Source organism: Podarcis filfolensis (assembly GCF_964270895.1).
Source record: "Podarcis filfolensis genome assembly, chromosome: 4".
In the NCBI taxonomy this organism is placed as follows: Eukaryota; Metazoa; Chordata; class Lepidosauria; order Squamata; family Lacertidae; genus Podarcis; species Podarcis filfolensis.
The window spans coordinates 46,230,824-46,249,621 of NC_139607.1; the positions used below are offsets into that span (position 1 = coordinate 46,230,824).

The window sequence follows — 18,798 nt, forward strand, 5'->3', positions numbered from 1 at the left end:
GTGGTGCTCTTGCTTGTCTTTGTCTTGAAGAAATATGTTTTCTTTCTACCTACTGGGAATATTTTTATACTGACTGAATCACATTTTCTGACAAAACAGTCTTTTCCTCCCCCAAGGAATTCTTATTTTATATGCAGTGACAGCTGAGAAGGAGGCACAGGAAGGCAAGACTAACATAGCTTTAACCTTGCCTGTATCCAAGGCTCAAATGCTAAATGTTTAATGAGGAGAATTTACCTTCCTGCTCTTTTGCTACTGCAGATTGAATGGGGAGAATGTGCTTCTTACTTCCGTTGTTCTTCCAATTCGTTTTTGCTTTCTCTCTCTCTCTCTCTGTCTCTCTCTCTCTCTCTGTTCTTGAAACAGAGCAATATCGAGCCTTATGTGATGTCTGCATTCATAATGTGACTTCAGTTGTGCTTGGATTCATGTGCTTGGTTCCAGGCAATGGCAACAGCTGTCTCTTTATGCCACAGGAGTTTCTATAGTTGTCCTTTTGTAGTTGTCTATGGTGTGTGTGTGTGTGTGTGTGTGTGTGTGTGTGTGTGTGTGTGTCAGAGAGAGAGAGAGTGTGTTATATAAGAAATGAAAATGGATCTGGCATGGAGGCTATTGGGTCAAAATCATAACCACTCGTTTATGGGGGAGGGCATAGAATACTGTAAAGTTAAAGTGTCTTGAGACTTCACAACCTTCATTTGATCTTCCTCTCTTTTACAGATCAGCATTCTTCTGTAGCCTGAGCTAATGTTTCCATTCATTGGGTTGTTAATGCAGCACAAATTGCAAATCAGCAGGCAAAATAAAAGTGGCTCTTTGCCAGCGTGGAGTTCTCTTCTGTTGTGCTTGCTTGTTAGCACCAGTGGAATATTAGGAATGCTGAGAGTATATGAAAATGAGCCACTAAAGAAAAACAGCCAAGGTTTTTTGTTTTTGTTTTTTTGAGTGAGCATTTCTTGTGGCTTGCTTTATTTAATCATAGCTCTTCTAGATATACATTTTGATTAGCTGACTCTTCCACCAGTCAAATACACTTTTAGAGGTCACCTGACACAGGTGGCGCTGTGAGTTAAACCACAGAGCCTAGGACTTGCCGATCAGAAGGTTGGTGGTTTGAATCCCCGTGACAGGGTGAGCTCCTGTTGTTCGGTCCCTGCTCCTGCCAACCTAGCAGTTTGAAAGCACGTCAACCTGCTTCTTCATATAAAGAGGCTACACATAGATACAACAAATGGGGGTTTTCCATGCGTGACATTGTAACGATAGCGTAGTGCAATATATTTTTTTATCTTAGGTTAGAGTAATGGCCGTTGTGATTTATCTTCATCATCATAAGGGGTGAGGAACGATTGTCTTTAGATTAACATATTATGATTTGTTGGAATCAGGTACAAATTAAAATGAAACCATTGCTGCCTAACTTGTGAAGAGTGTAGGCTTTTGATTGTCATTCCCTAATTTATATATTTATGGTTTGGTGGGAAGACTGGGTGAACACTTTTACAGTAATAAATGCAGCAATACAGTTTGCACTGGATAGAGCAGCCCCCAAACGTTGGGGCCAAATTGTAAGTAGTGTCCAGTAACCCAATTCTTATACCTGGTATTTCTATAGCTGCATTGGCTGTGAAATAGTTATAGTAATAGTATATCAGCCTTATTTCTTATTTTGTTTTGTTTTTTGGAAAAGTATTCTATTGTGTCTTTTGCCCTTTTTGGCATCTCCCCACCAAACCCTCAAATAGATCTTTAAGAATGAGAGTTGGAGAATCATTTTGTGTGTTTTGATGCAGAGGATGAATGTGCTAAAGAAAAAGAAAAAGTAGTCCTGAATCATGAAAAGTAGCTAGCTTACTTGTTAAATCCCTGCTCCTTGAGATCACTGGCAAAATTCAGAAACAAAAAACATACAAAGCATCACCTTCCATGACAAAGACTTGGAGTAAATCACTGTTCCTATAGGCTCCATCAGGAAAAAAGAAAGCTGACCTGATGGCATTCAAGACCAGTTTTTGATGTGCTGCATTGCAGTACAGCTTTAGAAGCCTATTCTACTGGGCCAAAACCCTCAGAATGCTGAAGTTAGCCTGTTGAATACAAACTGTGTTCTTCATTTCATAGCATTCTTTGTGTATATCGCAGCTGCTGCAAAAGCTCCCTCTGCTGTTTGTTCTACACAGTTGTGAGATATAAAATGAATGCCTTTTGATGATGTCCTTACAAACAAGTATCATAAGAAATAAACCAAATCTACATAGCTGACTAAGAAATTCATCTTGTTAATTCTTCATCCTGCAGATTATAAGCTCTTGTGAGGTTTTTTTTTTTGTGTGTGTGTGTGTGTGTGTGTGTGCTTTTTTCTTTTCTTTTATGGCAGTATATACGAAACTCCAGGGAGCGGGTGGTGCTGTGAGTTAAACCACAGAGCCTAGGACTTGCCGATCAGAAGCTCGGTGGTTCGAATCCCCGCGATGGGGTGAGCTCCTGTTATTCGGTCCCTGCTCCTGCCAACCTAGCAGTTCGAAAGCACGTCGAAGTGCAAGTAGATAAATAGGTACCACTCTGGTGGGAAGGTAAATGGTGTTTCCGTGCGCTGCTCTGGTTTGCCAGAAGCGGCTTAGTCATGCTGGCCACATGACCCGGAAGCTGTACGCCGGCTCCCTCGGCCAATAAAGCGAGATGAGCGTCGCAACCGCAGAGTCAGTCACGACTGGACCTAATGGACCTAATGGCCCTTTACCTTTACCTTTACCTTTATATGAAACTCCAAAATTCAGAGTTGGGGAATACCTCTGTTAGGACCAACCCAAATATGTACTACAAAAGTGTGGCAAGCTTTCAAGTTCTCCAAAACTCTTCAGAGCTCTTTAGGTGAATATTTACTTCATACAGTGGTACTTCGGGTTACATTCGCTTCAGCTTACATACACTTCAGGTTACAGACTCCGCTAACCCAGAAATATTACCCCAGGTTAAGAACTTTGCTTCAGGATGAGAACAGAAATTGCGCAGCGGCAGCAGGAGGCCCCATTAGCTAAAGTGGTGCTTCAGGTTAAGAACATTTTCAGGTTAAGAACAGACCTCCAGAACGAATTAAGTTCTTAACCCAAGGTACCACTGTATATGCAAAAGTAAAGGAGTGAAGGTAGGAACACTAGTCAGGTGTTGCTCCAGTAACTTTGCTGGAAGGGAGCAGGTTTCGTCTTCCTGAATGCAGCCTGTTTCTTATGCTCCATTGAACTTCAGTAAGAAGACTTGAGAATCAAGCCCACTCTTACGTGTATAGCCATGCCTTGGGTGACATTTCTTGGTCATGCTGGAGTGTGACAGTGAGAATGAAAGCAGTAACTGTCTTTTAATATAACATAAATAAATCAGTATCCTGCCCTATAATGATGTAGTGCAATAACCCAAAGTTATGAGTGTTCTAACTATTTAGGGGAAAGCATCAGACATGGGATATTGCTTGACAGCCCGCTCAGCTGTGATGAAGGACACTGCAGGTTGATTCCACCTGGGTTTCCATGTTATATAAAAGTATTTTGTAACATTTGGGGCTTTATATTGCTGTTTATATAATCATGTGAGGGGTTTTTTTATAGGCTTGGACCAATGAAGCATGAGTGGGACTCCACCCATGCAACAGGCTTTCCTGCTGCGCATTATTGCATGCCCTGAAAAGCTTCTCCTGAGGGAGAGCCTGTGGATTGCTGTGGAATGGGAGGTTGCGGGCAGCTGCAGCAGGAGAGGAATCAGCAGAAATCATTGGTAGGCAATTGCATGAGCAGAAATGCCTTCCCCTCACACAAGAGACCTTTTCTCTGCTCTAAATTCTTCCTAAATGATATGAAGCCTACCGATGAAGAAGAATAGATTGAATAGGTACTGAGGAAATGGTTTAATTAACTGAAGTGCATATCGTTAGGAGTCTAATTAAGAATATGCAAAGGAGCTTATTCACTCATTTTGTACGCATGTTCTCCATCATTGTATAAAACCCATTTCAAACAAAGAAACTGGTGGCTCCTTCAAATGTACCTTTTGTGTATTTCATTTCATCCTTCTGGATGAAACATGGAACTCCCATGATGCATCCTGTTGCCACAAAACATCTCTACCCTGTTTGCAGTGATCTATCTCTAGCAGCACCAAAATCCACCAGTCTTGTTTACCATTTTTCCAGCATTGTTCTAAGTGATAAGGAACACCTGTAGGCAGTGTTTACTGGGAAGTAAGGAGCAGCGGCAAGGTGCTGGAGAGCAGAGTTCTCTTTGAATGTTGTACAGCCTTCCCTTCACCCCCTAAGACAGGCTGCCACCCTCACACATGGGACTGATGGAAGCTGGAGTTCAGCAACATCTAGAAGGCCATAGTTTCATCAACCTTCTTTAAGGATTTGGGGGATCTTTCACCTTTCAAAGGATACCTCAGGATGAAATGTTAGAAATTACGTTTCACGCCTACCACGTCTGATGGGTTTTCCTCCCTTTAGGTGTTGACTCCACCGCAAATCAAGTCAATTTGTCAAGCAATGTTAGAGTCTGGGAAACAGTATGCTCTGAGGAAGAGAAAACCAGTTCCACTCATGTACTCTTACTATGGAACAGAATACCTTGGTGAGTAGAGACCTTAAAATTAAAGCTTCTAGGTGTATTCCTGCTGATTTTCTAGCAAATTTCCATTGCATTTTAATGGTGCAGGATCTAAGAGTAAGCCTGAGTAAGTCCCATTGACCTAAACAGGGCTTGATTCAGAGGAGACATGCATAGAATTCCACTATGAGATATCAAATCTGTGCACCCAAGAAATATAATATACAGACTATCTATCTATCTATCTATCTATCTATCTATCTATGAGGACCCAGTGCTTTTTCCCCTTAAAAATGTTTAAGGGTACTCTCATTTTCCTACTCATATTGAAATACTGCCCCTCAATGAGGCCAAACTTAGATTCACAAAATATTTAGGAGTATGCGTACCCCTGCATCCCCCCCAGAAAAAAGTACTGTATGGACCAAATGCACATCCTTTGTTTTTGCTGTCAAGTGTTCAGATGGATCATCAGTAAGAATTATTTTATACTAGGGAGTCAAAACAACAAACCTGGCTATGAAGTGGTCTACATGAGCAATAGGTGAGGATGAGGCTCGAAAATAGTCAGATCTAGAAACATTCAATTGGGGGGTTTTTGTCCTGAAAGACATACTAGGAAATATTATATAAAAATTGATATATATGCAAGCAGAAATCTTGTCTTTAGTGGTGAGCCAGAACAGGGTAAATTCTGTTAGGCAAAGCTTTTCACGCTTACAAAAAAAGGGCACCATATCAGCAGTCTTGCGAGGACAGGGGTGAAAATGTTGAGCTCTTTTTAAAAAAAACAAAAGCCACTTTGAAGGTTACTCGCTGCACGATACTCTGAAGGATCCTCCTCATCTCTGTTGGCAAGCCCTTTGCCAGGAGCTGATCCGTGTCCCTTCCATTCTCTTGTTTAAATCATTTGTCAAATGAGGGAGAGGGTTCACACTGTGCAGCGTCTGACACAAAATGTACCTTTTCTTTTGCAAGAGGTGGCTTGCCTTTGAGTGGAGCTTGAGCCACCCAACAGCAGGTTTCCTCCAAGATGCAAAACCCTGCAAAAATTCCGTGCACCGCTACCTACTTTATTGTAACTGTTTCTGTTCTTCACAGGAGCTGCTCACGGCCTTTCATCCATCCTACAGATGCTGCTTTCCTACTATGAATATATTCCGCCTGCTGATCAGGAACTAGTATGGCAGAGTGTTGACTTTCTTATGGATCAAGAGCAGAATTGCAACTGGCCTCCAGAACTAGGAGAGATGATTGAACGGGAGAATGAGCTTGTGCACTGGTGTCATGGCGCTCCAGGTTCTTCTCAATGTAGATGCTGTGAAGTAGATGCCAGAAATTAGTCATTAAAACACAATTTCACCCAGTGCTGTTTTGCTGAGAAACAGGCCAAATTCTATCCGTTCGTAACATTTGACGTGAGGCTGCCACATTTTTAACGTTACGCTCTTACTTAAATATTTTGTATTACTGAAGTGACTAGAAGATCAGACAATGGAGGGAGCTCTCAAAACACATGGAGATTCCTTTGCTACTGCAGCCATTAGAAATCTGAATGCATTGCAGCATAACTTGTTCATGTGACTATGACAGTTTACTTGCATTACCAGAATCCGGAGCATCCTTTGAGGGACTTCTTTCTGGTGGAAATTGATGCAGAGAGCATCATGGTCCTTCTGGGACTAAAACCTACTCATGAAGAATCAAACAGGGTCAATCACATTTGTGATCAGCCCTATTCATTCTTTTACAACATCCCCTCTATATATAGTAATGCAGCTCAGAATGTAATACCAGCCTGATAAACTGCTTAATTGTGCACTGCTGCATGTCTAGTGGATTTGCAGCAATGTAAGCAACACATACATTCTTTAAATCCCACCTTCTGCAAAGTGTCTCCCCCCAAGCCTTTTTTATTTATTTTAAAAGCCCACCAGTGATCTTTGCTATCATCTATGCTACCAGCCCCTCCTTATCATCCCACCTTTTCCTGCCCATAATTTAGATTGCAAACAAGCATCTTGGCAGGTGTCCCCCCCCCTTAATTGCAGTAGGCAATAGGGAAGGTGTGGAGAACATTTCGCCCTGTGGATGTTGCTGAACTGCAACTCCCATCAGCCACAGCAAGCATGGCCAATGGCCAAGGATGATGGGCATTGTAGTTCAGCATCACTTGGAGGGCTGCAATAGGGAAGCAGGTTAGTGAAGCAGAGTACTTTAGTGAGGATAGCTGGGGATTTGATTTAATTTTAATTATGTTCTTACATTTATATTCAGCTTTTCTTTTCTCGTGGAATCATGGTTCCCAGGCAGTAACTGGCTAGACCTGCTTGGCTCTTCTCGTGCCTTCAGAATACATCTTATCTGTCTATCCATCCTACTATGAATTATATCATTCAGTCATAAAATAAGATACCTTAGTGGGCAGGGGTGGGCTTTTAAAACTGAAAAACAGTGATTATTCCTGTTACCAGTCAAATAACCTGCACTTCACACCTATAAAAATGAAGGAGAGAATACATATGATCTTATGTAGTAATTGTTCCATTATTCATTTCTTCACTGGTACTTACAACATTTCTTTGGTTTGCTATTTTCCTAGGCATTGCATACATGTTTGCAAAAGCATACTTAGTTTCTAAGAAGCCCCAATATCTAGACAGTTGTATCCGCTGTGGAGAACTAACTTGGCAGAAGGGACTACTGAAGAAAGGACCTGGAATCTGTCATGGAGTGGCTGGCAGTGCTTACGTGTTCCTGCTCCTATACAGGCTAACTGGAAATTCTAAGTACATCTACAGAGCACAAAGGTTTGTTCTTTAACAGAACCTCTTTGAATATTGGTGTAATCCTTGTTCGGCACACTTTTTTGTTGTAGATCATATTGCTTTTTAATGCTCCTTTAAGTTTAAGCTTCTTGGAGGTAACAACGTCCCTGTTGTATTCAGACCGATTTCTCAGCAGTGAAGAGAAGAGACCTAAAATACTGTTATGCCTCCCTAAGGATCAAGTTAGATGTACCATTAAAAGCATTTTTCCATTTAATGGACTTGTGAATTTTTTAAAACATGGAAATAGCTGCTGTAGGGGTCTCCTAGCAGCAGAGGTGGGGAGAGAGTATAAACTGCCCCCCCCAGCTGTAATACTATTTTTTTAATTAAAAAAAAACCTGGACACTGCTATTTTGCATTGGCATCAATAGGAGCTTTTCCTCCCAATGCAAATAGCAACATGGGAGGTAGAAGAACATGTTTTTAATTGGGATCACAGCAGAAGACAATTTGTAGGATCACTTTCTGAGGTAGTGATATTGCTCTCCCCCCTCCCCCCACACATACATGCACGACAGCTATTTCCATTTTTTAAATAAAAAAAAACCATGCAAATAAAATGCAATAACACAGTTTTAATGTCATATGTGGCTTGGCCCTAATACTCCAAGCAGTGAGGAGCAACTGTTTAGTTTCTTTTGAATGAGAGAGCACTAGGGTGTTATGGCATTTCTGTGATATTTTCGTTATTCAAAAATATAAAAGCAGAGCATACACATGGAAGCAAACAGGCACTCCTCCAAGTCAGTAGATCCACTTCACCACACCAGATCCCTCACCCTGCACCCCAAAGTACTTCACCTTGGGCCAACTCACAGCTCATTCTCCATCTCAGCCTCTGTCTCTGTGGTCTCTTCAAAACTGCCAATTCACAGCTCTCTCTGTCTTCTCCTCTGAAGGTGAATTGCCTATTCAGGAAACATTCACGGCTATTAAACAACATTAACATTCTTTTGCCAAAGGTGCTGACTCCTATCAGTTGTCACTTTAAGCAAAACTAAAGTGATAGACCCAATTACTGGTGTCATTCAGAATAGCACAATAGCTCCTCCATGAGGCTTTTGGAGCCCTCTGACTCCAAAGGGCTAGGAAGCCAGATAAGCCGGAAGAAACAGGACAAAGGATTGTTATCTACAGCTTCCTGTTTCTGGTGCGCTAGGAATGGAGTCTTCCCCAACACCATGGGAGACAGACAGACAGAGATAATCAGAAATGGATGGGGAAATTTCATTATCTGCATTCCTCTTCGAATGGAAGAGGAACCAGGCTCTCACCTGCAGTTTGCCTGGTGGTCTGGCATTTGCTTCCCCATGGAATGTGAGCGCAAGCAAAGGCACTGCATGCATGGAGCACTCTGGCTGCCATGACCACCACCCCCATCCTGTTCCTAGAAGCACAGGTTTTCCTGCTAATTGGATTTTAATTGGAGTACACTACAGACATGTGCCAGAGATGATGAAATTAAAAACAGCGAAAACAACCCAGCTCCAAGGATGTAAAAGGTTTGGACTGAGAGCGGATTTCATTCGGTGAAAGAGGCAGGGGAGCCCACGGTTTGCTTATTTAAAGCTTTTTTCTACATTTATGATATGGCAATCCTCCCCAGAATGCAAGTTTTATTAAAAATATCCGCACAAGTGAGGATGGAAGAAATTGGAATATAATATGGAATTTAACAAAATTGAAACTGTGTGTGAGAGAAAGGAACTGAGAGGGAAGGGGGGAGAAACGATATGCTTTGAAACTATAGAGCAAAGTCCTCCCTAACCTCCATTATCCACAAAGGAATGTATTCGAGATAATGATAATTGGCCATAAATCAGCGATAGGGAGGAAAGGAGTCTACCAGCTATGGGAATACAGTGGTACCTTGGTTTACGCACTTAATCCATTCCGGAAGTCCGTTCTTAAACCAAAACCATTCTTAAACTGAGGCATGCTTTCCCTCATGAGGCCTCCTGTTGCCGGTGCCCTTCCACTGTTCGGATTCTGTTCTTAGACCAAGGTAAAGTTCTCAAACCAAGACACTATTTCCGGTTTTGCGGAGTTTGTAAACCAAATCGTTCTTAAACCAGACTGTTCTTAAACCGAGGTACCACTATAGATGTTTTTGGATTAACTATCTGCAGTCTGGATTCAGACCCTTCTTCCTAGGCTGGAAAAATGGTGAAGTCGGCTTGTTTATGGAAGTTGAATCACGGGATGAAGCGATGCAGTGACTTTTAGAAACTGTGAGATAACAGCTTCTCCTGGGGCATGATGGGAACCATCAACAGTTGCAGAAATGAACAATACAACACCATATATGGATGGGGAAACATCATGGCAAAAACTTTCACACACAGGAAAGAAGAAGGATTATAACTATAGTTCCTCACTTGAAACTTTACAAATTACCTGTTATACCAACATGAATAGAAATCACAAGGTTGAAGCTGCTATGTAAGAGATTATTATATCTGAATGGAATGTGATGGAAATTATCAAGACTTTGGAATGCAGAAGAAATGTAGAAGAATGAACTCATTAACTCTAGCATGCGAGGGGGCCAGTTTAATTAAATTATATAATTTGACACTTGAATAATTGGTATTAATAATTGTATTAACTGGATAAAATTGATATTGTTATAATGAGGCTATTGGAATGACACTGGAAAATTATATATACATATATATATATATAGATGGATTGTTATCTACATCTTGGTATTTTAAAGTTTCTGAAGTAGTATTTTGTAGTTTGGCTTTGGAAAGTAGCTATGAGTATTAATAAACATATCAAGACATAGGCTTCTTTTCACCACAGAAAACCTCGACTCTTATTTCTTGCTATCTCTACGATCAGCCAAGAGCACCTTCTTAATTTCTGCATCAAATTAAGGCAGGAAGGACACATAAGGATGCCTTTGAAGGTTGCACCACAGCTGTGGAAGCTAGGACAGCTTTTCATCCCAAAGAGAGTCATCCTTTGAAGGCTTGGTCTTGGATGCATTTCATGATAATTGCAAAACAAATCACACATTTGCTGGTTCATCGTGGGTGGGGATGTGTGTGTTACTTTGCTTTTGTATTATAGAGATATGAGTAGTAAAGGTTTTGGTAGAAACTGCAACCTGAGGTTTTTTCCCGTAGGAACCAAGACACCACTATCCTTAATGGAGTTTTGTGATTCCCCCCTCCCGCCCAGATCTATGGAGCTCAAGTTGGGATCCAGAAGGTCACCTAGTCCAACTTCCACATTGCAACACGTGGTCCCCCATCCAATTTGAAACCATACCAAGACATAGCTTAGCTTTGTAAATGTGCTAGCAGTTATATTGCTGCCATACTCTTTCATTGAAGTTAGTGGGTTCTGGTGGGCTGAGGAGTTTGCAACAATGCAGCAGTGCCAGTGTTCGCTCCATGTGTGAGGTCTGGGGTGGTTTAAAAATGGTCTGGATGCAGCCGACCACACAGCCAGGAAATGAATCTGTCCATAACACATAATAACATATTTGATTAAATCTGGTTCCAAACTGAGGACAATTTTGAATCCGGCTTGAAATAGCAACATGTTGACGTTACTGTACAGAGTAACTCTCTCTTTTTTGTCTTGGTTTCTTCTTTCCCTTAGGTTTGCTGAATTCTTGTTTACTGAAGAATTTAAGGCTGGATCCCGGGAACTGGAAAGTGTTTACAGTCTGTATGAAGGTTTCTCAGGGACAGTTTGCTTCCTGGTTGACTTGCTACAGCCTAACCAAGCTGAATTCCCCCTCTTCAGTGTCTTTGTGTAAAATGGAACATGTTCCACTGCCGGGACAGGATAAAGGCACTGTTTCAGTTCACTATCAAGGAAAGCGATTTTAGAATATGTCCATTTCTGCATTGCCACTAATGAGATAGCCTTAACGTTGCAGGGTGCGGGGTGGGGAGAGCAGGTTTAACACACACACACACACACATATATATATTCTGGGGCTTGGGAAGGGAAGCATGTGGTTTATAAATAATAGGTAGCAATTTTATTCAAAGGTTAGAAAAGGGTCTGGCATTTTTACAAAACTGAAAAGGAATCAAAATTCAGATGAATTAAGGGAAGTTAAATGAAGTTCACAAAAACTGACAGCGTTCTGTCTTCCACAAGGTAGATTGGTTAAAGGACAAAATGCAAATTTGGATTTCAGAGAAGTGCAAGTGGGGGAGAAATGTGAACAATGCATTATTTAAAAGCACACAAAAAGTATATTTTTATGGTACATTGCACATTCTTTTGGGGAAGGCAGGCAATAAGAAAAGTAAAACTGTCAAATATGTTTGACATATTCCAGAAATTCATATTAGGGCAATGTCTTTATTAGGCCAACCAAAATGCAACAAAAGAGCATGCCGGGTTTTGAGCTCCCCAGAATTCTTCATGAGGTTAGGTGGCAACAACCTGGGAGAAAGCCGCCCAGCAAGAGTCTTAAGATGGAGTGTAGGAGGTAGCAGACATTCAAATAAAGTCCATTTTACATACCTTGCAGGAATCAAGCTCCATTGTAGCCTCCTGACAAGGACTAACTCATAATGGCAAAGTGCCCTTAAGAGATGGGAACTCTGCCATTGTTGGCTGGGGGATGAGAGGTGCTAGTCCATCAACACCTGCAGGGCCAGAGGTTCCCCACCTCAATTCTAGGTCACTGTTTCCCAGTGTAGGCAGGTGAAATTGTTGCCTTTGCTTACCTCTTTGGCAACAGGTTTTCTCCCTTCATTCTAAGCTATAGTAAAATTGCAAAATCCTGCAACAGAGATGGGTGCTTCTTATTGCACGGGTCCTCATAGGATAAGAAAATAATCTTTACTGATGAGCTACATTTGGTTTCATAAAATATATTAAACAATATCCCCTTGGGTTGAATCTAAGGCTCCCTGTGGGTGATGTTCTGCTCTCAGGATGCTAAGGGAGCGAAGTAGAACTGGTGCAAATTGTGCCCCGCCCCCACCGCCACCATTGGCGGTATACAAATTAATTAATAATAAAACAACTATATATTGTACAGTTTTTTCAGGAATGGGTAACATCTACCTAAAATTGCAAAAACAGACTGAAACAACGCAAGATCTTGTACGAATCCAAGCCTACACATTTGTTTTGAAGTCCCTTGTGTTCAGTAGGACTCGCTGTCAAGAAAGTGTGTTTAGGATTTCAGCCCAGGTTAAATTCTTAAATGTACTAGGTTGCTTCTCTGTGTAGTTAAATAGAAGTTTAAGTAATATAATGTGTTTTAATTATGCTTTCTTAAAGAAAATGGGTTATTAGTCTTTGCCATATATTGTGTGCCTATTTGTGATGTATAATTCCTGCATCCTGGTGTGTTAATCATCCCCTAAGGCGCTATGGCCATTTGTGACTCATGAGGAACAATCTTCAGATCATAGTAAAGCCAGCTATTTTAACTAAATGTAGAATTCTTGAGTAAAAGTATGAAATATTGTACAAGCATTTTTTATTAGAGCTGAGCTATTGTTTTAGTACCAAATATGTACATGTTAGTAAATACCTATTGCTTTTCTACAGATTTAACATTTGCTAGGAATACTGTGGTCCTAGCTTTGCTTATAATGTCCTCCCCTGACACTTTGTTTTTAAATGTTACAAATATTCTGTGGGGGCTGGGAAAGCAGCTTCTCCCCCTTGATCTCTCTGCATTTTGATGTTGTGCCATGTAACTTATTTCAGGGAGAAGTGCCACTATCCGCCTCTTTACATAATATTATTTCAGTACTAGTCTGTGTATGAACTCTTATTCCTCAGCCAAGGCAAACAACCACCACTATACTATATTATAATCAAATTGTTGACTGGAGGAGAAAATAGAATTTACAGGGAATGTGTCCAGTCCAGCAGCTTATCTCCTAAGGCAATCCCACGTGGTCAAGTAAAGGAGGCCCAAGTGCACATTAAAAAAATATAGATGATGAAGATGTAAAATCATTTTATGGATTTGTCTTTATTAAAAAGGAAGGCTCTTAGGAGAATTACGTATTATGCTTCCACTTCTTACTTTCTGAAGTCAGCCATACCTTGGATCTCGAACACCTTGGCACCCAAACAAATCGGCTCCCGAATGATCAAAACTTGGAAGTGAATGTTCCAGTTTTTGAATGTTCTTTTGGAAGCCGAACGTCCAATGGGGCTTCTGCAGCTTCTGACTGGCTGCAGGAGCTTCCTGCAGCCAATCAGAAGCCGCACTTTGGTTTTCGAACATTTTGGAAGTCAAACGGACTTGTGGAACAGATTGCATTCGACTTCCAAGGTACAACTGTATTGCCCCAGGTGTATTCAGTAGAGTGTGAGCTTCCCACCTCTGTGACATGAATATAGAATGCATACCATAGTCAGGATCTGTTGTGTACACAGAAAATAAAATTTCAGCAAAGAAATACATAAGTCTAACAAATATAACAAGTCCACAATATAATGGGAAGCTAAGCCAACAAATACACAAGGAGCTACACAAAGTCCTGTCTCAGTCTGTTATCGCAGCCCTTGACGCTGACTTGCAACAATACAATTGGCTAAGTAGCTACCAGCACGAAGGTAATTTCAAGGCAAGAAACTTACAGTGCAATCCCGTGCACATTTCCTCAGGAGCAAGTTCCAGTGAGTTCAGTGGGACTTATTCCCAATCCAAGTAAGTATGCATAGGATCACAGCCTTAAAGCGCAATCCTTAGAGTGTTTTCTCAGAAGCGAATCTCTCAAAGTTTAATGTGTTTAAGATCGCGGCCTTAGAAAATAACCAAAAAAAGTCTTATACTGCTGAGAGAAAAGCATACATACTGCAAAGCCATAAGCCAGCAATACTCAGGGCCCATGAAACAATACAGCATTTTTAGGGATGTGGCTAGGCGTATTCCAACAAAACAGCACAAATCTTGTTTCATCATACAACTATTTATTCCCCATATACTGCACTTAAAGAGTTGAATTGCCTTGAATATCAACTTCAATTATAGCAGGATTTTATCATAATTTGTGTGTACTGATGAATAATTTCTGTTCATACAGACTTTGCTAGTAGTCCCTCGTGCTATCAATTTGTATATATACTTAAGTGCATATTTTCAGTGAACAATATTGTGATAAAAAAAAATATTCTTGTGTTTACAAACTGTAGATAACATAGCTATGTTATTTGAAGAGAGCTGTTATTATACTTCTGGATGAAGTTTATCAAAGTTATTATTGCTTTTAGGTCTCTGTGCATGCTCCTCACATTTTGGCATGTTTTGAAAATTGTAGCTTTCACATGTTAACCCTGATAGTAATTGGTTATCAGTTAAGTTTAAGTAAAGCAATATGGTATAGCAGACCATGATATTTAATATTTATTTTACAAAGCAGAGTGCTGCTTGCTGATCAAAAATATTTATAATGTAGTAAGGTTATATAGTGATAGACCAAAAATATTTTCTATACAATATTTGTATAATATATACAGTGGGGATAATATTCTTAATTCCCTCTGTTACATGTAGAAAGAAACTAATCTCAACCATTACATTCTGTGTTAATCCTTGTTGCCATTTCCCTGATGGAGGGAAAAGAATACAGTGATAGTGGGCTTGAGCCTCTATTTGGGGCTATTTTTGGCAGGAGCTCAGAAATACAAACAAAGACTTCCACAAAATCACTTAGGCCTCATCTGCACTACATATAGTGGTTAAGAGCGGTAGACTCGTAATCTGGTGAACCGGGTTCACATCCCTGCTCCTCCACATGCAGTTGCTGGGTGACCTTGGGCTAGTCACACTTCTCTGAAGTCTCTCAGCCTCACTCACCTCACAGTGTTTGTTGTGGGGGAGGAAGGGAAAGGAGACTGTTAGCCGCTTTGAGACTCCTTAAGGTAGGATATCAAATCCATCCTCTTCTTCTTCTACAGCAGTATCATACCACTTTAAACCATCATGGTTTTCCCCAAACTACAGTTCCCAGGATTCTTTAGGGGAAAGCCATGACAGTGAAAGTGGTATAATGCTGTTTTAAATATGTAGTGCAGAGGGGGTCTTCAATCCTAAAAGGTGATGTGTCAGGGAACACTTACTTGGAATTAAGCACATCACTGTGAAGATGAAGATGATTACATTTATACAGCTTCCTATCAATGAATATTCCCTGACTAGAGAAAACCATGCCACATCTAATGCATTGCCTTTGAGGATGATTTTGTCATTTGTTTGTTTTAGAACGCCCATCATCCAACAAGGGGTTCATAATACAACAATAAAAGAACAGAATAACTTAAGAATAACCACTGGATACAAAAAAATACTAAAGTAACTAAAATCAGAGGATTGCAGCTCCCCACATGAGTACTGCAGACCACAGAACCAGCGCACACAATGACCCTGACCATACCTCAGTATCAACCAAAAGCCTGGGTGAATAAGTAGTGACTTCAGTTTGTGACAAAATAAGGGTGATCAATGCACCTGTAGAGGGAAGGAATTCAATAAACAGATGTCGCAGCATTATCACTATAAATGTTGGCATTGACTGAAGTAGATTCAAGCTCAAAATGTTAGTAAAGACCAGAGGTCTGCTCGCAAATGTCCATTAACAAGTTCATGTGCTGGCAAGGCCACAGGCTGGTGGCAATGCGCATGAAGTAGTCTTAAAGTAATGTGTATATCTGAGAACCAGCAAAGTGCAAGAAGAAATGTTTTCGTGTTGCTGATATGTACCCTTTATTAGTAACCTCTGTCCATTTCTTTCAGCACATGGTAGTCATTTCATTAGTATTGAAAACCCTCTGCTTTGATACCTGCTCAGTGCCATATATCGTCTCTTTACCAAACAAACTTGATTTATTCTTGTAGAATCGCACCTTAAATAAAAGTCCATGCCATGTTTTAAACACTGTGATATTTCAAAGCGTGTCTCTTGTACTCGTTTTGTATTGTACACTGGAGGGATAGTTAAAATAGGGTTGTTGTTTTTTAGCTTTTAAAAGCAGTGATCAGAATATTGGCTTAGCAATGAGACAAGAACTCCATGTATCCATGCTATTTATATTTAACCTATGTGATATTTTGCCTTAATTCAAATAAAGTATAACTGTATTGTGGCTATTTTGTATTTATTGGAACAACGGGCCAGTACAGATACAATGCTAAACTGTGGTTTGGAAGAGGGATGGGGCACCTCTCTCCCTCCAGATGTTGTTGGACTCAAACTCTCATCAGCTCTAGCTAGCAAGGTCAGAGAATAGGGATGGTGAGATTTGTATAACACCAGCTGCTCCAGGGAATGAATTTTTAGACACTTTGGAAGCCACAGTGACCTGTCTGCAAGCCACTTTGTGGATAAAGTAATCCACCAACAGCGTGAGGCAGGCAGAAATGCTGTCAGCAGGGTGTCATGCAGTGAATTTTTTTGTAGGAGAAACAGTTGGGACCAGAGGCACCAGCTTGCGAAGGTGATGTGGGGTGGGGGGGTGATGTCCTATGTGTGAGCATTGCACCTCCCTCCCTAAGCTGGGCAGAAGCTTCCCAGGCTTTGGGAAGGAAGCACCAGGCCTTAATGCTTTAATACTCTTAATTTACCAGGAACATTTAAGGGACTAGCCTACCTATTTCCCCCTAGTCCACTGACCATATGCCACTGGTGACAACGGGGCATGCACACCTGTGCAGCTTACAGTTTCATACACATCAAACAATTCTCAGAGTGGAAGGAAATGGATTTCCAGTGACACTGATGGCTGATGATATCCAGACATCCCTTGTGCAATGGACTCCTGCTTGCACAAATGGGTCTTCTGCTTCTCCCAGAAGCTGCTGTACCCCCTAAAATCTCTTCCAGGGGGTTGGGACTCCTCCAGAGCAGATTGAGAGCTTGGGGAGCTTGCAGGGGGAGGTGAAGTAGGAGAGTCCTGCTGTTTCCACTCTGGCACAGTGTTGAATCTCACCCAAGGTAGGTGCTTGTGGAATGTCAACTACATTTCTCTTTTTCTTTACAAAAAATGTTTTTAAAAATCAGCTGTTCTATACCTAAAAAACAAAACCTGTCTTTTGTGGTTTGAGTGTTTGCTTTTCTTTTGTAAGTCTGTATGTGTGGTTGAACTATTTGTTCTGGCGTGGGAGGTGATTATACATAGGGCTCCTGATTGGTGTCGTTTCTTTGTTTTAAAAAGTCGAAACTAAATAATTACCTTTGGCTTACCTTTGTACTACAGCTTGAGCTGTCAGGCCACTCTAAGAAGATAATTCCTTGGCACAGAAAGCTCCACCCAAACGCTGGTCATAAAGTTCAAATACAAGCTGTGAGGAAAGTGGTAGTTGTTCAAATATGTAAATAGGACCAGGGAGTGAGAAACCTGTAATGCAGAACAAGGAAACAGTGGAGAGTCATGTCCACTAAAAGCACCTTGTTGGAATGTTTAGTAAACAATTCCAAACCTTAGCATTTATTAGGGATTAAGTCCTATTGAACTCAGAGGGACTTACCTTTGTGCTCTGTAATAGACCGCAAATTTAAGATATGTACACAGGAGCCTTGTGGAGTCAGACCAATGAACCATTTAGTTCAGCCCCCTGTTCTCAAGAGTGGCCTACTTTTATCTTGCCTTTCCTCAAATTGGCACAGTGTGCATGGACCTCACCCCACCCATTTTATCCCCACGGCAACCAGATGGGGCCAAGCCTGAGAGACTATCCAGTTTGCCTCATGCCTGGGCAGATACCTGAACCTGAATCCTCTCCTGGTAAGTGGTGTTGCCAGCTTCTTTTCTGGCGAGGCTCATCTGGCGTTTAAAAAATACACCAGGTGGAGTCTCTTATCTCTGGGAAAATACAGGCAATGGCCACCCATTGAATTTCTGCCTGTCAGGCATAAGTTAAAAGCATATTTAATATGTCTCTGGTTTGGTGGGAGGATGGTGATCCTAGTAGCAAACATACCAGCCAACTCCTAAGGGGCCAAATCCCCAATAAAATATTTCAGGGGGCTGCCACCAGCAAGGTCAATGGGCACTGCCATTCGAATGCTGAGCATGTGTGGTGACTTGTGATTGATTATGTGTGGCAGGGCTTACCTGCCCCCTCCCCCAACATTTTACTCAAATTTGTCCTGCTGCTGGTACAGACTAGGATGGGCTACCCCCGAGCTTAACCTGAGCCAGGCCCAGGCCTTGGAATCTAAGAAGACAGGTGAACAAGAGCGCCCCTGCGCATGTACAGAGCGGCCTTCTCGACTGGGGAGGGAGCCGCAAGCAAGCAGCCAGCCCCCAAGGACCCCAAGGGTCTAGGAGACAACGGCAGCTTTCGCAACTCCAGGCCCGGCGCTTCGGATTCTTTCGTGGATCCCCCTCCGCCATCCCCTCGAGCGGCGCCGAACACAACGAGCCTCGTC

General features: G+C 41.4%; 1 protein-coding gene and 1 long non-coding RNA gene across 5 annotated transcripts in view; one reads left to right on the top strand and one right to left on the bottom strand.

Moving 5' to 3' along the window:
- The window catches only part of LANCL3 (LanC like family member 3), a 152,605-nt gene that overhangs the window by 11,415 nt on the left and 122,392 nt on the right, over positions 1-18,798 (top strand). The window contains exons 2-5 of one of the 4 annotated variants that reach the window (XR_014547838.1): positions 4,493-4,616; positions 5,694-5,903; positions 7,195-7,402; positions 11,039-12,140. Coding sequence is in view for 2 of the 4 variants with exons in the window: in XM_083612571.1 (XP_083468697.1) it covers positions 4,493-4,616; positions 5,694-5,903; positions 7,195-7,402; positions 11,039-11,198 (702 nt within the window). In the remaining 2 variants the exon portion in view is untranslated. Of the gene's footprint in view, positions 1-4,492; positions 4,617-5,693; positions 5,904-7,194; positions 7,403-11,038; positions 16,514-18,798 lie in introns of those variants that run through there. The other 3 variants (XR_014547839.1, XM_083612571.1, XM_083612572.1) reach the window with 3 other exon arrangements.
- On the bottom strand, positions 5,788-18,789 carry LOC310762101. The gene is made up of 4 exons (XR_014547860.1): positions 18,482-18,789; positions 17,611-17,764; positions 8,225-8,331; positions 5,788-5,910 (listed from the first exon to the last, which is right to left on the bottom strand). It is a non-coding gene; the product is annotated as an uncharacterized lncRNA (long non-coding RNA).